Below are 20036 nucleotides of genomic sequence, written 5' to 3'. Positions count from 1 at the left end.
ATTCTTCTGGGCTCCTTTATATGGCATTGAAAGTCTACATTTAATTACCATCTTGTAGTGCTATACCATTTCTCACGGTCACATACTCAGTCTCCTGTGAGTGAGCAACCCAAGGCTAAAATGCAATCTTTCTGATTGGAACTTTTAAAAATATTAATATCTATGCCTTAAATAATTCATAAGAAATCTTGTTCCTGTAAGAAGAAAATCTTACAAAAATAATGGCCCCTTCTTGATAATGACTAAGCTCTGAAAACTTTCTTTATCCCGTCCTTATCAAATCACTGGGTGACAACAGCAAATCTCCAAAGGAAGGGGACGTAGGAGTGTAAATGACTATGGGGAATAAAGATGCTTTCGGTAAAAAAAAAAAAAAGAAAAGAAAAGAAAAAAAAGTAGGTTTCAAGTTTAAACGTGTTTCTTTTACCCTTTTATCTTCCTCACTGATGACTGTTTTTTCCAGAACACTAAAGATGAATAATGCATGTTCTTCATGGTACATATAGACTGTAAGGTTGGCTCAGGGTGTTGCACCATTTGGACTCACATCCCACCCAGCCTTTTGCCTGAAAGAAGGATGCTATGACATCACTAGGTGCATTGAAAATGGAACTATTTCACACTCATGTTCACCCAAAGCACACCAGTGAAAACAGATCCTTTAGTGCCATTGCTGAGGAGCTGAGCGGAACCCACTGCTGACTGTTGGAGAGAGAAGCGCCTCTTGTTTTTATTTCTTAATGAGGTATTCCAAAAGGAAGGGGTTACGTGAAGGGGTTTGCATAACTCACATAACTCTGCCAGTCCCATGTCAAAAGAAAGACAAAAACAAATGGTTTGTGGTTCTGTTGAATCAAGCAATGATGTTATGTGAATGTACTAAGAGTCTGAGATCACAGTGCTACGAGGGCACACTCATGCTTGTGAACCCTGGGCCAGAAAGAGAGCAGGTTGTTCCCAGCACTGATGAGCTATGTGTGCAAGAAAGAAGCTGCACCAGCCCTTCCTGGTGGACCCAGCCTCCTGCCTGCTTAACAAAGCTGCCTGACTCGGAGGCTGGGGAGAAGCTCCTTGTCCAGACATGCTGCTCATCCCGGCCAACAGAGAGGAGGCTGTTCAGGGACAAGTTGGGGAGAGCTTGGATCTAACACTGGCTGGGGAAAACTAAGGGGGAAAAAGCCCTATTTTATTCTTTTAATACAGTTCCCAGCAGGAAGATCAGGATAGGAGGTTCCCGCCTGCTCCAGATTAAAGGAACCCGCAGTTTCCAGGTGAAGAAGGGGGGTTCCTTGTCCAGCATTCGCCGGGTCGGCAGCTTAAAGAGCAGCAAGTTACCACGGCAGGACTCAGAGTCCGAGGCTGAGGAGCTGCAGCTGTCCCAGAGCAGGGACACTGTCACTGACCTAGGTAACATAGAGGAGTGGGGTGTGCAGGGACGTGGGGGGTAGGAAGACAGGCCCTGAATCCTGAAACAACTGAAGCCCATTTTTCTTACACATCAGGACTTGGAGAGCAGAGCCACAGGCTAGACCACACATTCAGTCTGAAAACCACACCGCCCTTTAGAGCAGGGCAAAATGTAGAAATTCCCATGGGGGCAGCTACCTAAAGGTCCTCTGTGTTTTAAAGTCCCTATTTCACAGTCAGAAGAACAAAACTCTCAGAGTGGAGAGATTTCGAGCCCTGACTATGACCTTCAGGGGGTCAGTTAATGTCTCAGGGGTTTGTTTTCTCCAACTATTCAGTGGGAATAATTCTATTTCCTCCTCGCCTACCCTGAAGGGATGCTCTAAAGATGAATTAAGGGATGGTTATAAAGTATGTTAAGTATCTGAGCATGAGCTCTGTATACAATCAAAGCATTAGAGGTGAAGGTTGTCCCTGTAGGATCCAAAGAGACTCTTGAATCCCAAAATGTGTTAGTCCAATGAGCCTGATGGTCATCTTACTAGCAAGAAAAAGAGTAAGCAAGTATGCGGATAGGACTCACCAGCTGCTCAGAATTTAGCTATCAGGTAAAAGTTAAAGTACGTTTTCTTTGCCACTCAGGCCCTGTATGAGGAGCAAAATAGAAAGCTCTCCTTTCTAGGCAAGTTGTTTCAGAAGTCAGTCAGTAAATGTGGATAAATTATCAATCAAGTCTACTGAAATAGAAGCTGAGTATATCTAATCAAAGAGAGTCTAAAATAGGAAGTATTTCTACACCAACCCTCCCTCACTTTGGAAAATAACTAATTTAAGCATTAGTTAAGATTCAGCTTATTTTTTAAGAAGACAGTAGGAAAAAAAAAAAACCCTGTGACTTCATTTGTTACAGGCCTGAAGTTGTAAGAATGTCATCAATTAGTTTGGGGGGGGGGAATATTTCAATTAATTATTTGAATTGGTTAGTTCAGCCTGACCAGTTGAATCAAAATAGGCAGCCCAGAGGCATGGTTTTGTCACAGACATGACCCAGGAAAGCTTTTAGATTTGAGGGCAAAGCTTTCTTGTGTGGTAGATAATGTAGTGAATTCCTGAGAGAGATGTCTCCAGACTTTTCTGCAGAGAAGAGTTTAGACAAAAAGATTGTCAAGGATTGTCCATGATTGACCACAATTGCTTATAAATTCCCTTAGGTTTTTTGGTTGGGTTTTGTTTTTGTTTTTGTTTGTTTTGTTTTGTTTTGTTTTGTTGTTTTGTTGTTTTTTGGTTTTTTTGAGGCACCATCATTTTTGAGATAAGTCTGACAGCAAAGTTAGGGGGCACTGAGAGCGTGACACTAGCCCTAGTCACATCAGCAGAGGGGGCAGCAGCACGCTTATGGCCACTGCAGGGTGCTTGGTGTCCCTACTTAACTACACCTGCAAGGTCTGGGCAGTCTGGAGTGGATTTGAGCACACTCAATCAATAACTTGCTCATCTCAGCAATTCAAGGACTTGACTCTGTTTCTTCTCTGCTCCCATGTCTCAGAATGGAAGCCACCGTAACAGAGATCATAAATGTCTTTGCAATTGCCTGTTCAGCTGGTGGTGAAGGGAACAGCTCCTATTAACATTCCTCCACTAAAGTCAGTGCTATGCCCTGTTAACCCACTGGGCCGTGGTAGTCTGCCCTAGGATTCAAAAGCATGGACAACTCTAACATACTAACGTGCTCTCCAGGGAGACCGAACAGTATAACCTTTCTTGGCATTTTTCTTTTGAAGAAGGGAGTCCTTGGAGTGCAAGTGAGCCCAGCATCGAGCCAGAGGGAATGAGCACTGCTGGCACAGAGGAAAATTACCACAGGAGCATGTCATGGCTGCATGTAAGTAGGAATCTCAGAAAGAGACCTGAGATCAATTTCTTTTGGCACTGAGAAAGATCGATGGAGTAAGGATGAAAGAGTATATGAAAACCATCAATCCAATTTAGCCTCTAAGAAAAACCATAGGCTTTTATTTCAGCTGAACCTCTGAATCCTCACTAGGATTGGTATTCTGTGGGATCGTATTCAGTTCAAGCTTAACAAAAACCAGAGTTTCTTTGTTATGGCTGGCTTGTGGGTCAACATAAGTCAGGAAAAACCCTGAGGGACCAGGTCAGTTTGGTGACCAAGACAGCCTAGGTACCACAGACGAAGCATTACCGTCAGCTTTCTACAGGTTACCACAAATGCCAAGAGCAAGATCATGGTGTCAGTCTTGTGTCTGTATACATCTAATTGTAAACCAGAACATGGAGATCCTAAGATGACAAAGGTTACACTTCAAAGGGCTCCTCAGAAATCATGGGCAGGAGGGGATTTCAGGGAAACTTTGGGCATGGATTAGAGTTCAAGGTTCAGGCTGGGCATGAGGAAAGGATGAGAAAGTTAAGGAAGCTTAACATCAGATCCGCAACTAGCAGGGTACTGCCTGCGCTGTTATTGATCTTAGGTATGTTCTGTACCATCTCTTCTGATTTTCATCTGACTTCCTGGTAGGGTCAGGTAAGGGCTGGCTGGTACATAACGCTCCTCAGAGTTTACAGTGCTGTGTCTACACAACTGGCTAATCCCCAGAACTGGCTGGAAGTGACCCCCAGAACCTAATTTTGAGATTCTCTGAGGCAGGCTGTTTTTAAAATAAACTCTTTAGTGAAGTCCAACCTACATCTTGAAAAGCATAGGAAACCTACGTGTACAGCTCAATAGATTTTCACAAAGTGACAATCTGTGTAACCACCAGCAGGTCAAGAACATTATCATGCCTTAGAAGCCCTACAACACGCCGTCTACCAGTCACTACTCTCCCCTAACAGTAACCACCATCCTAACTTCTAACACTATAGATTAGTTTTGTCTGTTTTTGAAATGCATATAATTGATATCATATGTTATGTACTGTGTTGTGTTATAGTTTGTTTGGTTCATATAAGGGTACATCCTCCAATTTTGTTCTTCCTCAAGGTGACTTGGTCATATTCATTTCCATTTAGAATCACCTATTAACTTTTTATTTTTTTAGAGAGAGAACATAAGTAAGCAGGAGGGGAGGAGCAGAGGGAGAGAGAGACAGAATCTTAAGCAGGCTCCACATTCAGCATGGAGCCAAATGCAGGGCTCGATCTCACAACCCTGAGATCATGACCTGAGCCAAAATCAGGAGTCAGATACTTAACCGACTGAGCCACCCAGGTGCCCCTCACCTGTTAATTTCTATAAAAAAGCTTTCAAGTCAGCCTTATATCAAATATAAGCATCACTTCATATTTGGGGAAGTGAAATCTTTATTCTCTTGAGTCTTCTAATGTGTAAAGTGGTCTATCCCTCTATTAATTTATGTCCTATCCCTCAAATTTCCTCTTAAATTTCCTTAAGTAATGCTTTTTAGTTTTCCTTGAAGTATTTGTGTAAGACCAGTGTTATTTCTTCTTTAAGTAGAAACCTAGATCTAAACATTTCTTTGTAGGAAGGTTTTTAATTACAAATTCAACTTATGTAATATGATTCAGACCATTCAGATTTTCTGTTTCGTCTGGGAACAATTCGAGCACATTTTCCCCACCTAGGAATTTGTAATTTAATCCAAATATTTATATTTATTAGCAAAAAGGCATTTATAATGTTCTCTTAAAATCCTTTTAAATTCTGTAGGATCTACAATGATGTATCTTTATTGTTTCCGATGTTGGTAGCTTATATCTTTCGTTCTTTTTTTTTTAATCAGTCTTGCCAAAAGTATGTCAGTTTTATTAACCAGAGATTCAGCTTTGGGTTTTGTCATTCGGGGAATGGTTGATTTTTGTTTTGTTAATTTCTCCTGTTACCTTTATTAATTCCTTCTACTTTCTTTGAGTTTAACATGTTTTCATTCCCTAATTTCTTGATATAGATACTTAGATAACTGATTTCCAACCACTTTGATAACTTACTCATTTAAAACTATACATGTTCCCTAGGAACAGCTTTAGCTGTATCATGCATTTGATACATCATATGTTCATTATCATTCAGTTAAAATATTTTTTAATTTTCATTTTGATCATACACATTTAAAATCCATGACTGATAACTCCAATATATGAATCTACTAGCTTCTCTTAGTCTGTTCCTTAATATGCCTAGTGATTTCATTGACTACCAGGTATGGTGGGTGAAAAATTATAGAAGCACAGTGGTGGATACATGCCATTATACAACTGTCAAAACCCATAGAATGTACATCACCAAGAGTGAACCATAATGTAAACTAAGCACTTTGGATGATAGTGACATGGCAGTGTAGATTCATTGATTATAATAAACGTACCACTCTGGTGGGAGATGTTGATAATGAAGGCCACTGTGCATGTGTGGAGGCAGGAGGTGTTTGGGAGCTCTCTGTACACTCTGCTCAATTTTGCTGTAAACCTAAAACTGCTCTAAAACAAAGTCTATTAATTAAAAAAAAAAAAACTGTAGACTTATAGAGGCTCCCAATGATGCTGTCTCCCTCCAGAGAGGACACACCCTATACTTTGGCAGATAGTAAAGATCTCCTCAGTCCTATCAAGGACAAAGCTGACTTGACCTGTAGTACTGCTATCCACCTCCCACCCCCTGACACCCCACCCTCCTCCCAACACACCCCTCCTAGTATGAAGCATTCCAAGGTTCCCAGTGAAAGTCTGGGGTGTGCCCCCAGTCTTGATGGGGCAGAAACTCCAGTTTTGCTTCTCCATCACATTGAAACTGTCAAAATCTCCATTCTGCTTGTCAGCTGGTTTCTGCTTGGCTTCTTAGCTACTCAGTCAACAAATGCCTAGAAAGCAAGTGCCAAGTCTCATTTCTCCAAACCTCCCTTTTCTACTCCCAATTCTGAACTCCAATTTTTATCTTCCAGTTCTCATGAAATTGCCTAAAGCTTTGCCTGCCCCCTCGGCCACTTATGCCTGAAGGAGAAATGTGGCATGTGCTCACACTGTGCTTACTGCAGTCAATGCCCTTTCTCTCCATATCTTGTCTTTCAGGTCCTGACTGCCTTTGTTGAATGCAATCTTATGCATCCAAATATATATATTCAAATATATATATTAATATAGATGTGTGTATCTTAAACCCAACACACATTTATTAGCTTACAGTTTCTAGGTGTCAGGAATCCTGGCACAGTTTAGCTAGGTCCTCTGCTTTAGACTCTCTCACAAGATGGCAATCAAAGTATTGGACAGGACTCAGGTCTCGTCTGAAAGCTTGACTGGGAAAGAATTTGCTTCCAAGCTCATGTGATTATTGGTAGAATTTCAGTTACTCAAGAACTGTTAGACTGGGGGCCTCAATTCCTAGCTCGTTATTGGCCAGAGGCCACCCTCATTTCCTTGCTCTGTGAACCTTTCCAACATAGCAACTTGCTTTGTCAAAGCCAATAAAGGAGGGTCTGGTAACAAGAGAAAAGTCAGTGTCTTGTGCAATCTACTCACAGAAGTGATAACTCCTCACCTTTGCTGCATTCTGTTGGTTAGAAGCAAGTCACTAGGCCAGCCCATACTCAACAGGAGGTGGTTTCACAAAGGCATTAATACCAGAAAGTGGGATCATTGGGGATCATCTTCAAAATATATCTACCAAAAAGACGTCCCTGAGCATAACTTTAAAATTACAGATTTCTAGATCACCTCCACCCCAGATATTCTACTAAATCAGAATCTTCTAAACTAAAGTCCAGTCATATGATCGTTTGTGTGTTTATTTGGTTTCGGTTGTTGTTGCTAAACTTTCTTGGTGTTTCTCTTTAGTATCCAGATTTGAGAATAACAAGGGAAACCTTACAGTTCTTATATGTGCCCTGCTTCATACCAGTATGTACAGGAATAGCAGGGATGTTCAGTGAAGCTCAGGAGAGATCTGGATTTCTGCTCAGACAACACCTATTTTTTTTTTAACTTTGAAGAGTATGAGATATTGTTATCTGAGTTTGACGGGGGTGTGGAGTTGATTGTTATTGTTGTTTTCTTCACCTCAGAGTAAGCAGACCCTCTCATTCCTAAGGAAATACGTGGCAGCCCTACCTAGTATGTTTGATTGGCCTTGTCCACATAGACTTACTTTATGTTCTCCATCCAATATGGCACACAGTCTCTCACAGATTAGGTGTTGGGGTGGGAAATGGTTTTATGAAGGATGGACACATTCAGGAGATTATTCTATGCATATTTGACTAGCCTTGTGGACATTGGAGAGTTATTGTCTTTTTAGGAAGGCAACTTCAGAAGTTACAAACTCAAAGGCCTTCATTCCTTATCTTAAAAGAAGCATATCCTTTAAAACAACTGAGTTCTTGAATCCCACTTGGGAAGTCTAGGTGATGGGAGGATTTGAGCCAGATCAAACCCCAAGAGCTAGAATCGCTCAAAAGCTGGAGAAAAATTAATTTGTAGAGAGAAGAAATGAAGCATTATAGTTGGGTTCAGGCTCAGTTGAAGGTTTTAGGCCAAAGTAGAAGATGCGGAAGTGTTTTCAATTCCACACGGGTAGGCTGGAGTTAACAACATCCCACGGCTGTCAAAGGCCAGCCAAATCCTTTGGCACAGAATTTCTCACCAGTTGATGCTCTTCTACCTGGCTCCTTCTACAACACAAGAGCTGCAAAAATAATGTGGTTTAAGTTTAGAATCTTTATTTGAAACTATTTGGAAATCATGCACTCCATAGTAATTGGTTTGAGTTTTTCGAGGTCACTTAACCTTTTCTTGTTTCAAAAAGCTCTTTCTATCAAGTGTGAATGGAGAGAGCCAAGAAGCCAAGTACATAAAGCCTTGTAACACTTTGCTTTCTTGCGGGACTTAGTGACTCACTGTGGTTTCAACCCTGATTGCCTGGCTGAGTGTCAGGGACGTGTGTGTTCCAGGTCATGATCTTGCTGTGCAATCAACAGAGCTTCATCTGCACCCATATTGACTACTGCCACCCTCACTGTTACCTGCACCACAGCCGCTCCTGCGCCCGGCTGGTCAGAGCCATCAAGCTGCTCTACGGAGACACCGTGGACTCCCTCCGGGAGAGCAACAGCTGTAGTGGTGTGGCTCTCCGGGGCAAGAAACAGAAAGAGGTGAGTGAAGGGGCACAGGGTAATATGCCTCTGATAGGGAAGATGATGTCGCAGCAATCTTTTCTCTGGAAATGCCAATTTCAGGCCATGGCAGGTGTATAAACCAGGTTACAGATCTGTGTGATTTCGAACAAAGATAGAAGGTGAGCAAAGAAAGACAGGTGCTTTGTCTTCATATCCATGAGCATACATGGAATCTTTTCCCAGGTTTTGTTTTATTTCTGGGAATGAATATGAATTTGTAGGGGTGGTGGTGATGAGTAGGGTATGGTGGTAGACAGAATAATGTCTCCCCAAGAGGTCTGTATTCTAATTTCTAAACGTGTGAATAGGTTACCTTAACGTGGCAAGAGGGATCTTTCCTATGGGAATAAGGGGAAATTATCCTGAATTATCCAGGTGGGTTCATTGTCCTCATATGGGTCCTTATAAGTGAAAAAGGAGGTAAGAGAGTCAGAGTCAGAGAAGGAGATGAGACACAGAAGCAGACAGAAGCAGATGGGACACAGGGCCATGAGCCACGTGGCCATGAGCCACAAGATGGGGCAGCGCCTAGAAGCTAGAAAAGGTGAAGAAATTGATGATTCCCTTGAGCCTCCAGAAGCCACCCAGCCCTGCCAATCCATTTTAGATCTGATCTGGAAAGCCGTAAGATAATACATTTGTGGTGTTTTGCACCACGAAGTTTGCCGTGGTTTGTTACAGTGGTAATAGGAAACTGACATAGTTTATCAGTTCCTTCTTAAGGAATGAGTAATAAATGGCCCAACTGTTCACAGATAAATAATAATCTAGGTCAAATCAGACCAGAGGAAACTACTTTAAGAAACTCTTACATTTTCTAAGCATTCAGCCGCTCTTTCCTGACAAGTACACCGAGCAGCTGAGCTGGCAGGAGCTGAAGACAGGAACCAGGGCTGCCGTGCTCCTGCCGGGGGAGCCCCGGGTCACCCACCTGCCCCACAACAGGCGCGATGGCCAAGACTCCTGACCGAGTGCTTCTGGCTGGCCCTGCAGCTGCTCCTCACAAGTGGTTTTACAAAGAGATTTTGATATAATACCTATTCATTTCAGTGAGCATTCATTGTGCACCTGCTGTTGGCACAATATGAGACCAGATATTCTGGGAGAAATAAAAAAATAAGTAAGTAGTCTTAGAGGATCCTTCCCCTAAGGAGTTTGCAAGCCAGGTTTGGTGGGGTGGGGGCGAAGGTGATAAAATTCAAATCAAACAACTGGAGAATATGAGCAGTAACAAAAAATTTACAGTTGAGTCAGGCAGCAGTTTGTAATGCTTTAGCACTCACAAAGGAATATTTTTTTTAATTATAATACAGTTCATTGAAGAAATTCGGGGTAATACAAGAGATCCGAAAGAAAAAGATCTGTATTTCATGCCTCTCATAAGTGTGCCGTTTGCCTTCTGGGATAGGATCTTTTAGTATTTTTTTCAAAGCATATATGTGAGGCTATAACGCAGGTATATATCACTGACAAAGGGCTTTTTGATTCTTATAAACCTTGTGCAAGAGACACTGTACTCCCTACTTTACAAACGAAAAAGTAGAGGCTCAGAAGGATGAGATTGTCACAGTTCACATCTGTAACATACATAGCTAGACTTTAATTTAGAAAGACGGAATATCAAATCCAGAGCTTTTTAACTAGACTCTACTGTATCTCATGGTATTCAAACTACACATATTCTGAGGGAAAATCATTGGGGAATAGATCAATGTGGGTAACTTCATGAACTGTCAATGATGTCATAAAAATATATATATATATATTCATATGTATATATGTATATAGATATGTATATAATTTTTTATTTAGGTAAGTTCTCCTTCATATAGAAATTCCCTTAGTTTTAGGAGAAAACCATATATGTTGGAAGTTGCAAAAATATACCAACCTAAATTAATGTTCATTGTTCACCATACATGCTCTGAGATTTCTTACTGCTCCAGCTATTCCTTCACCTGTAATCTCTGTATGTGGCCAAACCCAAACATCCTTCAAGATCCAACTCAAATGCCACCTTTTCCTTGAAACCATTTATGATCTTCCCAGTGTTGTTTTTTTTTTTAACTTTCATCTGGTTAGCTTTATTTTTTTTAATTTTATTTTATTATGTTAGTCACAAACACTGATCTTCCCAGTGTTAACCACAGGACATACTATGGTGGATGATTAATGTTGTTTTCATTCCCTCCATCCTCTAAATTACAATGGCCTTTTACTCGTGCTTTTCTCATTCTTCATTCATTAATTCATCCATCCACCCATCCAGCCATCCAGCCATCCATCCATCCATTTGTATATATTCAACAAACTTTTAAAGAACCGGTGGACATGCTGGGTCCATACCATGTGCTGAGTATAATAATGGGCAAAAGAGATATGGCTCCTGTCTTCATATGATACACACAACCTAGTTGGAGAGACAGACATTAATGCCTCAGATTGCTGTGAAATTGGGAAAAAGAAACACACTGTGCTGAGACAGCTTATGAACAAGGCTTTGAACTTGTCAGGGGATATCAGACCACCTCTCCAATAGAGTGACTAATGAGTTTTGACTGAAGGATGCATGGATGTTAACTGAATACAGAATGAGTACGAAGGACGTGGCTGGAGGAGCAGGGACTGTTGAGCACGCTGCACAGGCGGATAGAGACCAGACCACGCAGGGCTGCCCAGGCGGTGGCAAGGATTTTAGTCTTTATCCTTTGAGTAGTGGTAAGCGCTGAGAGTTTTATGATCACTCTGCCTGCAAGATGGGGCCCCTTATATCCTTATTTCTCTTCTGCCACCTAATTATAAACTTGAACCTAGCAGTCTTGCACACTGTTTCCTATGTGATACCTACCAGAGTTCCTCTCTTAGAGCAGAGGGCCAGTAAATATTGAACGGCCGAGTGGGCTGTCTAGTTCACGAGTGCCCTCTACCCCTAGCCCACCAAGGACACTGGCCCGAAGCAGCAGAAGAGGCTTGCCAACCTTAGGCATGCTTACATTTTAGAAAGACAAAGAGAAGGTAAAGCAAGAGTTAAATGTTCTGTAATCTTAACATATTTAAATTAGTCATGCAGGTGAAGAGCTGAAAAAATGTATTGAGTCTGCTGCAATAAACATTTTATTTTCAAAATGCCAGCCTCCTCTGCAAGCTCTTTTTTGTTCTCTCATGATGTTTCCGTTTCCTGGGCTGAATCTGTCACATAAATAAACAGTGCCCACATTTCTAGGGCCAAAATGAAAATAGAGTAGGCAATAAATCAAGAATAAAATCAGTGATTCTGATTAAAATGGAGCCTTATGAGAAATTGATATTTCACTCCTGTTTCCTTTTGAATTGGTTTTTATGGCAGAATATATTTGTGGCAACTAGTACATTTTGTAACCCATGTAACTCGGATCAATCTGCTAATGTACATTTCAATGCTCAGAGACACAATGTACATCCTGTTAGTCTATTTTAGTGCACTTCCAAGCTTGAGGGGTTTTTATAAACTGTGTATTACCTTCACCAAAGAATTCTTTGACTTTTTTCCTGTATATACGTGTCTTGTCCAATGCTATGTTCTAAACAGAGTAAATGTTCAGTTAGTGCTTGCTGATGAAAAAAAGGAGTAGATGAAACACTTTTTTTTCCTTTCAGCCAAAAAGGATAGGAGGGTAAAAGGTGATACATGCCTGAAAAAGAAAGGGCACAGTGTCTGTAAATTCTGTGAAGCCAATGCAAGTGGCAAGAGGCCAACTGTTTTCCTGCAGGACTAATATTTTTCCAAAGCTATGAAAAACACTGTTGTGAGACCAAGACCAGGCCCTAGGTCTTGATTTCATCTGCTAGAATGTCTCCCCTTTCAAATTCACGTGTCAAAGATGTGTGATGCCCAAAGGTCTAGGTTACCTATGCGGAAATAATTAGACTACTCTTGGCATGAAATACATTTCCGGGAAGATATCTTTCCCAGAGAGCTCAGTAGACTGACTCCAGTTTTCTTAAATTTTATTCCTTTTTTTATTTTTTTAAGATTTTATTTATTTATTTGAGAGAGAGAGAGAGCACACAGGAGAATAAGCCAGGGGGAGGGGCAGAGAGAGAAGCAGACTCCCCACTGAGCAGGGAGCCCTATATGAGGCTCAATCCCAGGACCTAGAGATCATGACCTAAGCCAAAGGCAGATGCTTAACCAACTGAGCCACCCAGGCACCCCCAGTTTTCTTAAATTTTAAATACCACATTATTTCCACAGTACATCCTCATTCATGGCATTTGTCTCCTTTTCTGCTTACCATGATTTTTCATTTGTTTGCTTATTTGTTAACTGTCTCTCCTAGTAAGATACACTCTCAATGAGGGCAAGCATCAAGGGAGTTTTGCTCCACAGCACATCCCCATAGGTTAGCCCAGTTCCTGGCATTTGGTTAACTCCTAAGAAACACTCTTGAATTATTAAATGAATAAATAAATTTTTTATTTAAAATAATTAAGTATTATGACTCTCTGGTTAGTAATCTTTTGTTGCAAGAAACCCGCTGAAACTTGTTCAAATAGTTAGTTTCTTCAAAGGACATAACAGAATCTCATGAAACCAGGGACCCACCAGGAAAGAGCCAAGCCCTAAAGGAAGGAGAAGCAAAGCTGCTGTCCATATCAGAATGGGCATAGTTTCTCCTCTCTGCTTCTTTCTGCATCTCCAGCTGCTCCCTCATCTCTGCCCCTGACCAGCTCGGCCTGCTTTGTTCATCTTGTATGTAACCTGAAAATCTCGTTTGCATCATCATTGCTCAGTCCCAGCAACCATCACCATATGAATCAGACTCTGTGTCCCTTAACTCTGAAGGACGGGAATTTGGTGGGCTCCACTCTTCCTCTTTGTGATCCAAACATCATGGGATAAAGCCCTGGCCAGTCAGAAGATTGGTTGTTTTGCATTGCACATTTAGTCAATAGTGGTCAGAATGAGGAGAGAAGTCACAGAGCCAGGTATGGTGAATATATGTCCAAGACAAGAAAATGTCAGTGGTCCGAGATCTACACCATGCCACGGCGAGCATGCCCCAGGATCCCTGCCACCTCCTGGAGCTGTGTAGCTGCCTGCCATTGACCATAGCTCCCTCTGGGAGACTGACTCAACAATGAATGCCATCTTCTACTGGTGATACATTCTGTCCTTTGGTCTTGGATTACTAGTGTTGGGTTTCCTTACAGGTCCCAGCTTGATGTGTAATTCTAAACAGCATATGCAACTTACAGTCCAGCAAAATTTCTTACTCTTCCATGAAACACTAATAACAAAAGATGCCTTCAGAACTAGCTTCCTGCTCCATCCAGCAACTAGCTCTCTTCTAGCCAAGTTTTACACTGAGTTATAAAAGCCAAAAATCAAATGATGATAGGCTTGTCAGTCTGACTTAGGGCTCACACCAGTAGAGGGACTTGAGGACTTTCACAGTGTTACCCAAGTGCCCATCACCCAAGTACGCCATCTTTGATACATACCTTTCAAGCCTTGACAAGTCACTCAGAAGAAGTGACTAGCCCATCACCCTAGATTGGTGCCAGTTCCCTTCCCTTTCCTCTAACACAAGCATCCTAATGATGATGAGGCACCAGAACACACCATGCTTCCCAGGGAAGCATGCAAGAATATTAAGTATTTGATATCTGAGAAGCTTGACATGTAGCTTCTGTCACTAGTAAGTAGGATCAAACAATCCTGCATTTCCCAGAGTGTCAGAGGCAAACATGAATGTTCACCCTTTTTCTTCTAAGCTGGTATCTGCCTGATTAAAAACAACCTATAATTTAACCAAGAGGTATTGTTCAAAAGTAACCCTGAAAAAGACAAAATGTCCAGCCAGAGGAAAAAGGGTGAAATAGTAATAAAATTTGAAAATCATATTTTAAATTCTATTTTGAAAATCATATTTAATGACCTGGGGAAATATCATAAGATCCTAATAAAATGAGTTGTTTAAAATTGTGAGCCACATAAATGACATCCTCACCATTGTGCTAAGAGGCACAGAATGAAAAAAAGGCTGAAAGGAACAAAATAATGGCTGTCACTGGGTTAAGGATTATAGGAATTTTTGTTTTCTTCTTCCAAGGTTTTCTGTGTTTTCCAGACATTCTGCAATTTGCACATATAGTTTTATAAGTAGAATAAGAGAGATGCCCCTTTTAAAATAACTTGACTTTTTAAAAAGGAAGTCAAACACACCCCTACATTTATATGGAAAATGATTGCCATATGATTTTAGAACAGTTTCCAAATTATAAAACAGGCATGGATCTTGCTGTATATTGTTTTTACATCCACAGGGAAAAAAAATGTAATGCAGGATTTATCTCCTCAAATGATATGTGTTCCCAAGTATGTGCCTCCACGTTGTTATCTTTAGAAAACACAGCAAGAGCTCTGATTCATTTGTTTCGAAGTAGATTCATTCTAAAAGTTCATTCCATACCAGTCACACACCAGATGCATTGTCTTCTTTTTGTCAGAGTTTTGAAAGACTTTCTTGGAACATTCATGTACTTTTAGATTTGTCTTTTCTTTCCCATATATCCATCTATAACATTGTGAAGCTCTGTTCAAAAATTCTTGAGGATTTCCGTTTTATCCTCAGCTTTGAGGGAGAAAGTGTTTCATTGACATGGAACTGGAAAAACAAATGAGCATTTATTCTGTGTAGAAGGATGGAGTCCCTCTTTGCATAGCCCGGAGTGCACAAGTAGAAGCAATCAAGACTCGAGATAAATAAACAGGAGCCTGTCAACATTAGGACTGATCATTCTCCCAGCTGCTCTGTCCTGGGATTTGGGGGTTGGAGGAAGGAAACCCTGTCTCCTCTGTGTTTATGCAGAAGTCAGTTTTCTTCTGGACCCTGGTTCAGGAGACAATTTGGAAAAAGAGCTGCTGCCGCCTATAGACGAGTATGGTTTTGTTTTTTGTTTTTTAAATGAGTTTGGTTTGTTTTTTTTTTAAGAAACCATTTTACCTTATAACTCAGGCCTAGATGATAAATGCTCTGAACTTGTACTTCCTTGATGAGTCTTTTCTCTTTTACTTCCTAACACTCCTTTAGGAAATACATCCTTTCTTCTGTGACCAAATGGCCAGGGGGTAACATCCAAACCTGTAAAGGGGGCTATTCGATAGAGTGGGTTTTAACTGACTTAATTTTTTAAAAGATGTGTGCTTTTAACAGCTTCATGGACTATAACTGGCTCTGAAACGGAAGTCAGGAGAACCCTGTCCTTTTTTAATTCTGCTCACAGCCAGCTTTGTGACTTGGTCAAGTTATTCCGCTTCTTTGGACCCCAGTTTCCATCATAGCTAAATATCTCTGACTTCCCTTTCATTCCAAAATTAACTGTTTTTATCACTTTCAGGTGTGGGCCTACAAAGAGACCTACATCGTCCCTCCCATTAGATGAAATTTGTTGTTTGGAGAAATTGGGGGGAAACAGCCCGGCTGGCTTTTGAGAGAACGCAACACTCTTCATCACTTATGTTCTTTGCAGTGCTCAGAGAAGTCATGCCTACGGACGCCCTCTCTGAAGAAGAGAGTTTCAGAGGCCAACCTGGAAGGGAAAAAGGACTCAGGAATGCTGAAATACATCAGACTGCAGGTGTTGACCGCTGGATCAGAAACGTTCATGGAGCAGTAATCGGGAGGGGGCGCCAGATATCCCGTTTACAACGCTTGAGATGTCCAGAGCCACTCAGCACAGTGTTAGCCTGAAGACGACTTTAATTGGTGGGGAAGAGTGCCACCAAGTGTGCAAGCAAAAAAAATCCCTTCTTGTTAGCCAGCCAGCTTCCACAGACAGGGCTTGGGGAGCTCGGCTGGAACCGTGCCTCCTCCCACTCACCCCGCTCCATGAAGCCAGTCCCCCACCAGCAGGTGGTGGCGATGCTCACCACTCCTAGAATGTGATTTTCTGGGTTCAAATCCCACAGCTGCCGCTATGGCTCTGGGACCTTGAGCAAGTTGCTTAATTTCTCTTGCTCTTAGCTGCCTCATACATAAATAAAATGGGGATTATAAGACTAGGCCCATTTCAAAGGATTATTGCATGGATTAAAAGAGACAGTATATTTATCTACTTATGCAGTCCTTGACACATTGTTATATTGTTATTACAACCTAACGTTTAAACCATTGCACTGTATTCCCAGGGCAGGGGATGGGGCAGGGGTGAAAAACAGCTTGTTTTTCTGGAAAGATTTTTTTTCTTTAATGATTTATCTCTTTATTTGAGAGAGACCACGAGCAGGAGGGGCAGAGGGAGAGAATCTCTAGCAGACTCCACACTGAGCACGGAGCCCCATGTGGGGCTTGATCTCAGGACCTGAGGGGAAGCCAAGAGTCTGTCACTTAACCAACTGCACCACCCAGGTGCCTCTTCTGAAAAATTTTTAAAATGGCTAAAGACCTAGACTGTCCACAACCTACATTTATCACCTGAATAATCTGAAATAATGGGGACACCTAGGTGGCTCAGTGGTTGAACATCAGACTCTTGGTTTTGGCTCAGGTCACAATCTCAGGGCCCTGGGCTTAAGCCCTGCCTCAGTCTCTGCGCTCAGTGGCAAGTCTGCTTGTGATTCTCTCTCTCTCCCTCTTCCTCTGCCCCTCCCCCTGCTCGCGTTTATGCTTGCTCTCTCTCTCTAGAATAAATAAAATCTTTAAAAAATAAATTATCTGAAATAATGGATTAAATAGGATGTTTGTGGCCTAATATAGGGCAATAACCACAATATGCAATATTTCAAAGGGAAAATGTCATTCAAATTTACTGGCTTAGAAAAAACTAACTTTCTGAATGGAACTCCTTTACAAATTTGAGGCTGCCTATTGTCTTCAGTGGACATCAACTCCTAACAGAAAGGAAAACGGGATACTTTGAAAGTCCACCAGGACTTTTAACACAAAAGATATACTGGCTGGAGTCTTTCTTTTCTTATAGAGCTTATTCTATAGTTTATTCCTTAGGTGGCTGCAAAATAGTTTTTGTGGTGAAAACATTATAAAATTAGTATATCTTCTGTAGTTATACATCGACTAATAAGGTGTAAAGTTTATTATACACCATGCCAATAAATATGCTTTCATTTTAGAAAATATTTTAAGGTCATTTAGGGAAAGCAGGGAAGGGAAGTGGTACTTGGGTTTCAAGAGGAGTCCAGAGTCAGTGTCTTCAAAGATTTTAAGACGTGACTTCCACCTTTTCCCAGGTGATGAGCCTGTCGCCTGCTCCTTTATCACTGTTAATCAAGGCAGCACCAATTCTGACGGAAGAGATGTATGGAGACATCCAGCCGGCTGCCTGGGAGCTCCTGCTCAGCATGGATGAGCACATGGCAGGGGCGGCAGGTAAAGAAAGATCACCCATGACTCTGGTCGCCATTCATCCCAGCATTTAAGAAAGAAGTGCATCCATTCCCTTTCACGCCTAGGTCAGATAGACAACAATTGCTAGAACCTTAGACAGAGCTGGACACTATAGGGAGGGAGGCTGAAGTGCTAAGCACACCCTTTACTTTTTACCCCATAGTCTGCACAAAGAGCATGTCTTTCTGAGGGCATTGCCAAATTATAAAAAATGATTTTCCCCGGAACCTATATTGTCACTATATTTCACAAGAGAGAAATTCTTTTTATGTGTTGTGATTTCCCAGATTTACCATGAACCGCCATCATTAACTTTATTAAATTGTTCACAATAATGTTCTATATCCAAATTACAGTATTAAAACAAATTTGTTGAAATTTAGGTGACCTATCCAAAGCCACATAGCTAATAAAAGGTACATGCAAAATGTGGGTTCTTCACCTTTTTCCACTTCTTTACATACTCTTTTAGTCATATAGAGTTGTTTTAATTGCAAAATGTATGTGGTAAAAATTCAAATAATACAGAAGTGTATGAAGCTAAAAGTACTTTCTCTCAGTCACTCTCGGTGATGATTTTTGAATCCTTCTAAGGTACACCATGCACATATATATATGTGTGTGTGTATACACACACACACACACACACACACACACACACACACACATATATATACCAAAGTACCAATGTATATGTTGTTTCTTTTTTCACACAAATAAGACATACCATAAAGTCTTTTGAACTTTGAGTTTTCCTTTATATCTAGAAGATTTTTTTAAGAGTTTATGTGAAGAAAAATCTATCCAAATCAGGCAACACCAAACTAGGAGTGTTTTAGAAGCACTCTGCCAACAGGAGCCCAGGGAGAGGCTTTTATAGAAAAAGGACAGAAGCAAAGTTAGGCAGTTACTGACTGGCTGTAGCTAAAAGCCTAGTTGGCTGTTTGTGATTGGTTGTCCTTAGCATTATGATTTGTAACCTTGAGGCGTTTAGAAGCTTAGATTTTGTTTCCTTACATAGGTCACCACACGATTAGAGCCACATCATGTTAATGGTCTCCTTATTTAATTAATTTAACAATTACCCCCTCTTGGTCATCCTCTCATACATGAGAGATCGACCAAAAATTTGGTATTAGTGCTACTCAGTCAGATAGGGGTTACGTTGCTCTTGTCTCATTATGAAACTCATAGGTTATGATGTCAGATCCTAAAACAATTGTTTTTGCTGTTCATCTCATTGTCCACCTTCTTTCTGCTTCTCCAAGCACAGTGAGACCATGTAATATATGGCTGATGGTTGTGAACATGCATTTAAGATCATTGAGAGAACGTTAACACACCAGGGAGACTATAATGAGAACTATTAGGAATTTAATGCCAAGAGACTGAAGGATGCTTCTCAGTCAGGGTCCCCATGAACCAAGCCACTTGGTATAAATAAGTCAAGGAATATACCTGTTCTAGCCAAGTGGCTTGTTTGTTAATTTCTTATATCCACTACAATACCAGAGGTTTTGATCCAGGTGCAGCAAGGAGTATTTTATTATGGCACAGCAGATTCTGTGTTCAGCCAAGAAGTAAAGCAATTCTACTATCTAAAACCAAGTTAGCAAGAAAATATAGAGATTTTGTTGTACAGCTACAGCTTTAGGAGTAGATCCAACCATAGCTGCCAGAGTTAAGGGGCACGGTCTCTCCTGTTCATTAACAGAGAAAAAGCAAGCAGCCAAAAGGCAACAGGAAAGAAGGTTTAATATTGGAGATGACAATCTTGCTCTGCGATCTTGGGAGAGCTATCCCCAAGATGCCATCTGCATCTGCGGAGGAACCTCCTAGTCCATTTTAATTTTAGATCTCCAGCTGGTGTGCAGTTTCAAGAGTTTAGAGGATCTCTTTTTAATGAGGGACTTCATTCAAGTCCCTGAAGTTTGGCTGCCATCTGGGTAGTAAGGAGGAGCTGGTATGGTCCCTTCCAAGGACGTTTCAAGGGCAGTCTTTGTTCTTAGTGATTCCAAATCAGAAAGTGGGAAACATTAGTTTGGGGAGTTGTAGCCAGATATTTGAGGAAACTAGAAGAATTCAAGATCCG

General features: G+C 41.1%; 1 protein-coding gene across 5 annotated transcripts in view; it reads left to right on the top strand.

Moving 5' to 3' along the window:
* The window catches only part of UNC80 (unc-80 subunit of NALCN channel complex), a 225172-nt gene that overhangs the window by 125070 nt on the left and 80066 nt on the right, over positions 1 to 20036 (top strand). For 3 of the 5 annotated variants that reach the window (XM_088022040.1, XM_088022041.1, XM_088022039.1), the window contains exons 27-31: positions 1204 to 1407; positions 3189 to 3289; positions 8331 to 8531; positions 16071 to 16178; positions 17788 to 17926. In XM_088022040.1, coding sequence (XP_087878166.1) covers positions 1204 to 1407; positions 3189 to 3289; positions 8331 to 8531; positions 16071 to 16178; positions 17788 to 17926 — 753 coding nt within the window. The remainder of the gene's footprint in view (positions 1 to 1203; positions 1408 to 3188; positions 3290 to 8330; positions 8532 to 16070; positions 16179 to 17787; positions 17927 to 20036) is intronic. The other 2 variants (XM_028112210.2, XM_028112209.2) reach the window with 1 other exon arrangement.

The sequence above is a fragment of the Eumetopias jubatus genome, unplaced genomic scaffold (assembly GCF_037043125.1).
Source record: "Eumetopias jubatus isolate StellerSeaLion01/CBP00866 unplaced genomic scaffold, mEumJub1_p1.0 scaffold_3, whole genome shotgun sequence".
NCBI classification, from domain to species: Eukaryota; Metazoa; Chordata; class Mammalia; order Carnivora; family Otariidae; genus Eumetopias; species Eumetopias jubatus.
The sequence above is the reverse complement of the archived record's forward strand: the minus strand, read 5'-3'. Positions and strand labels throughout refer to the sequence as shown.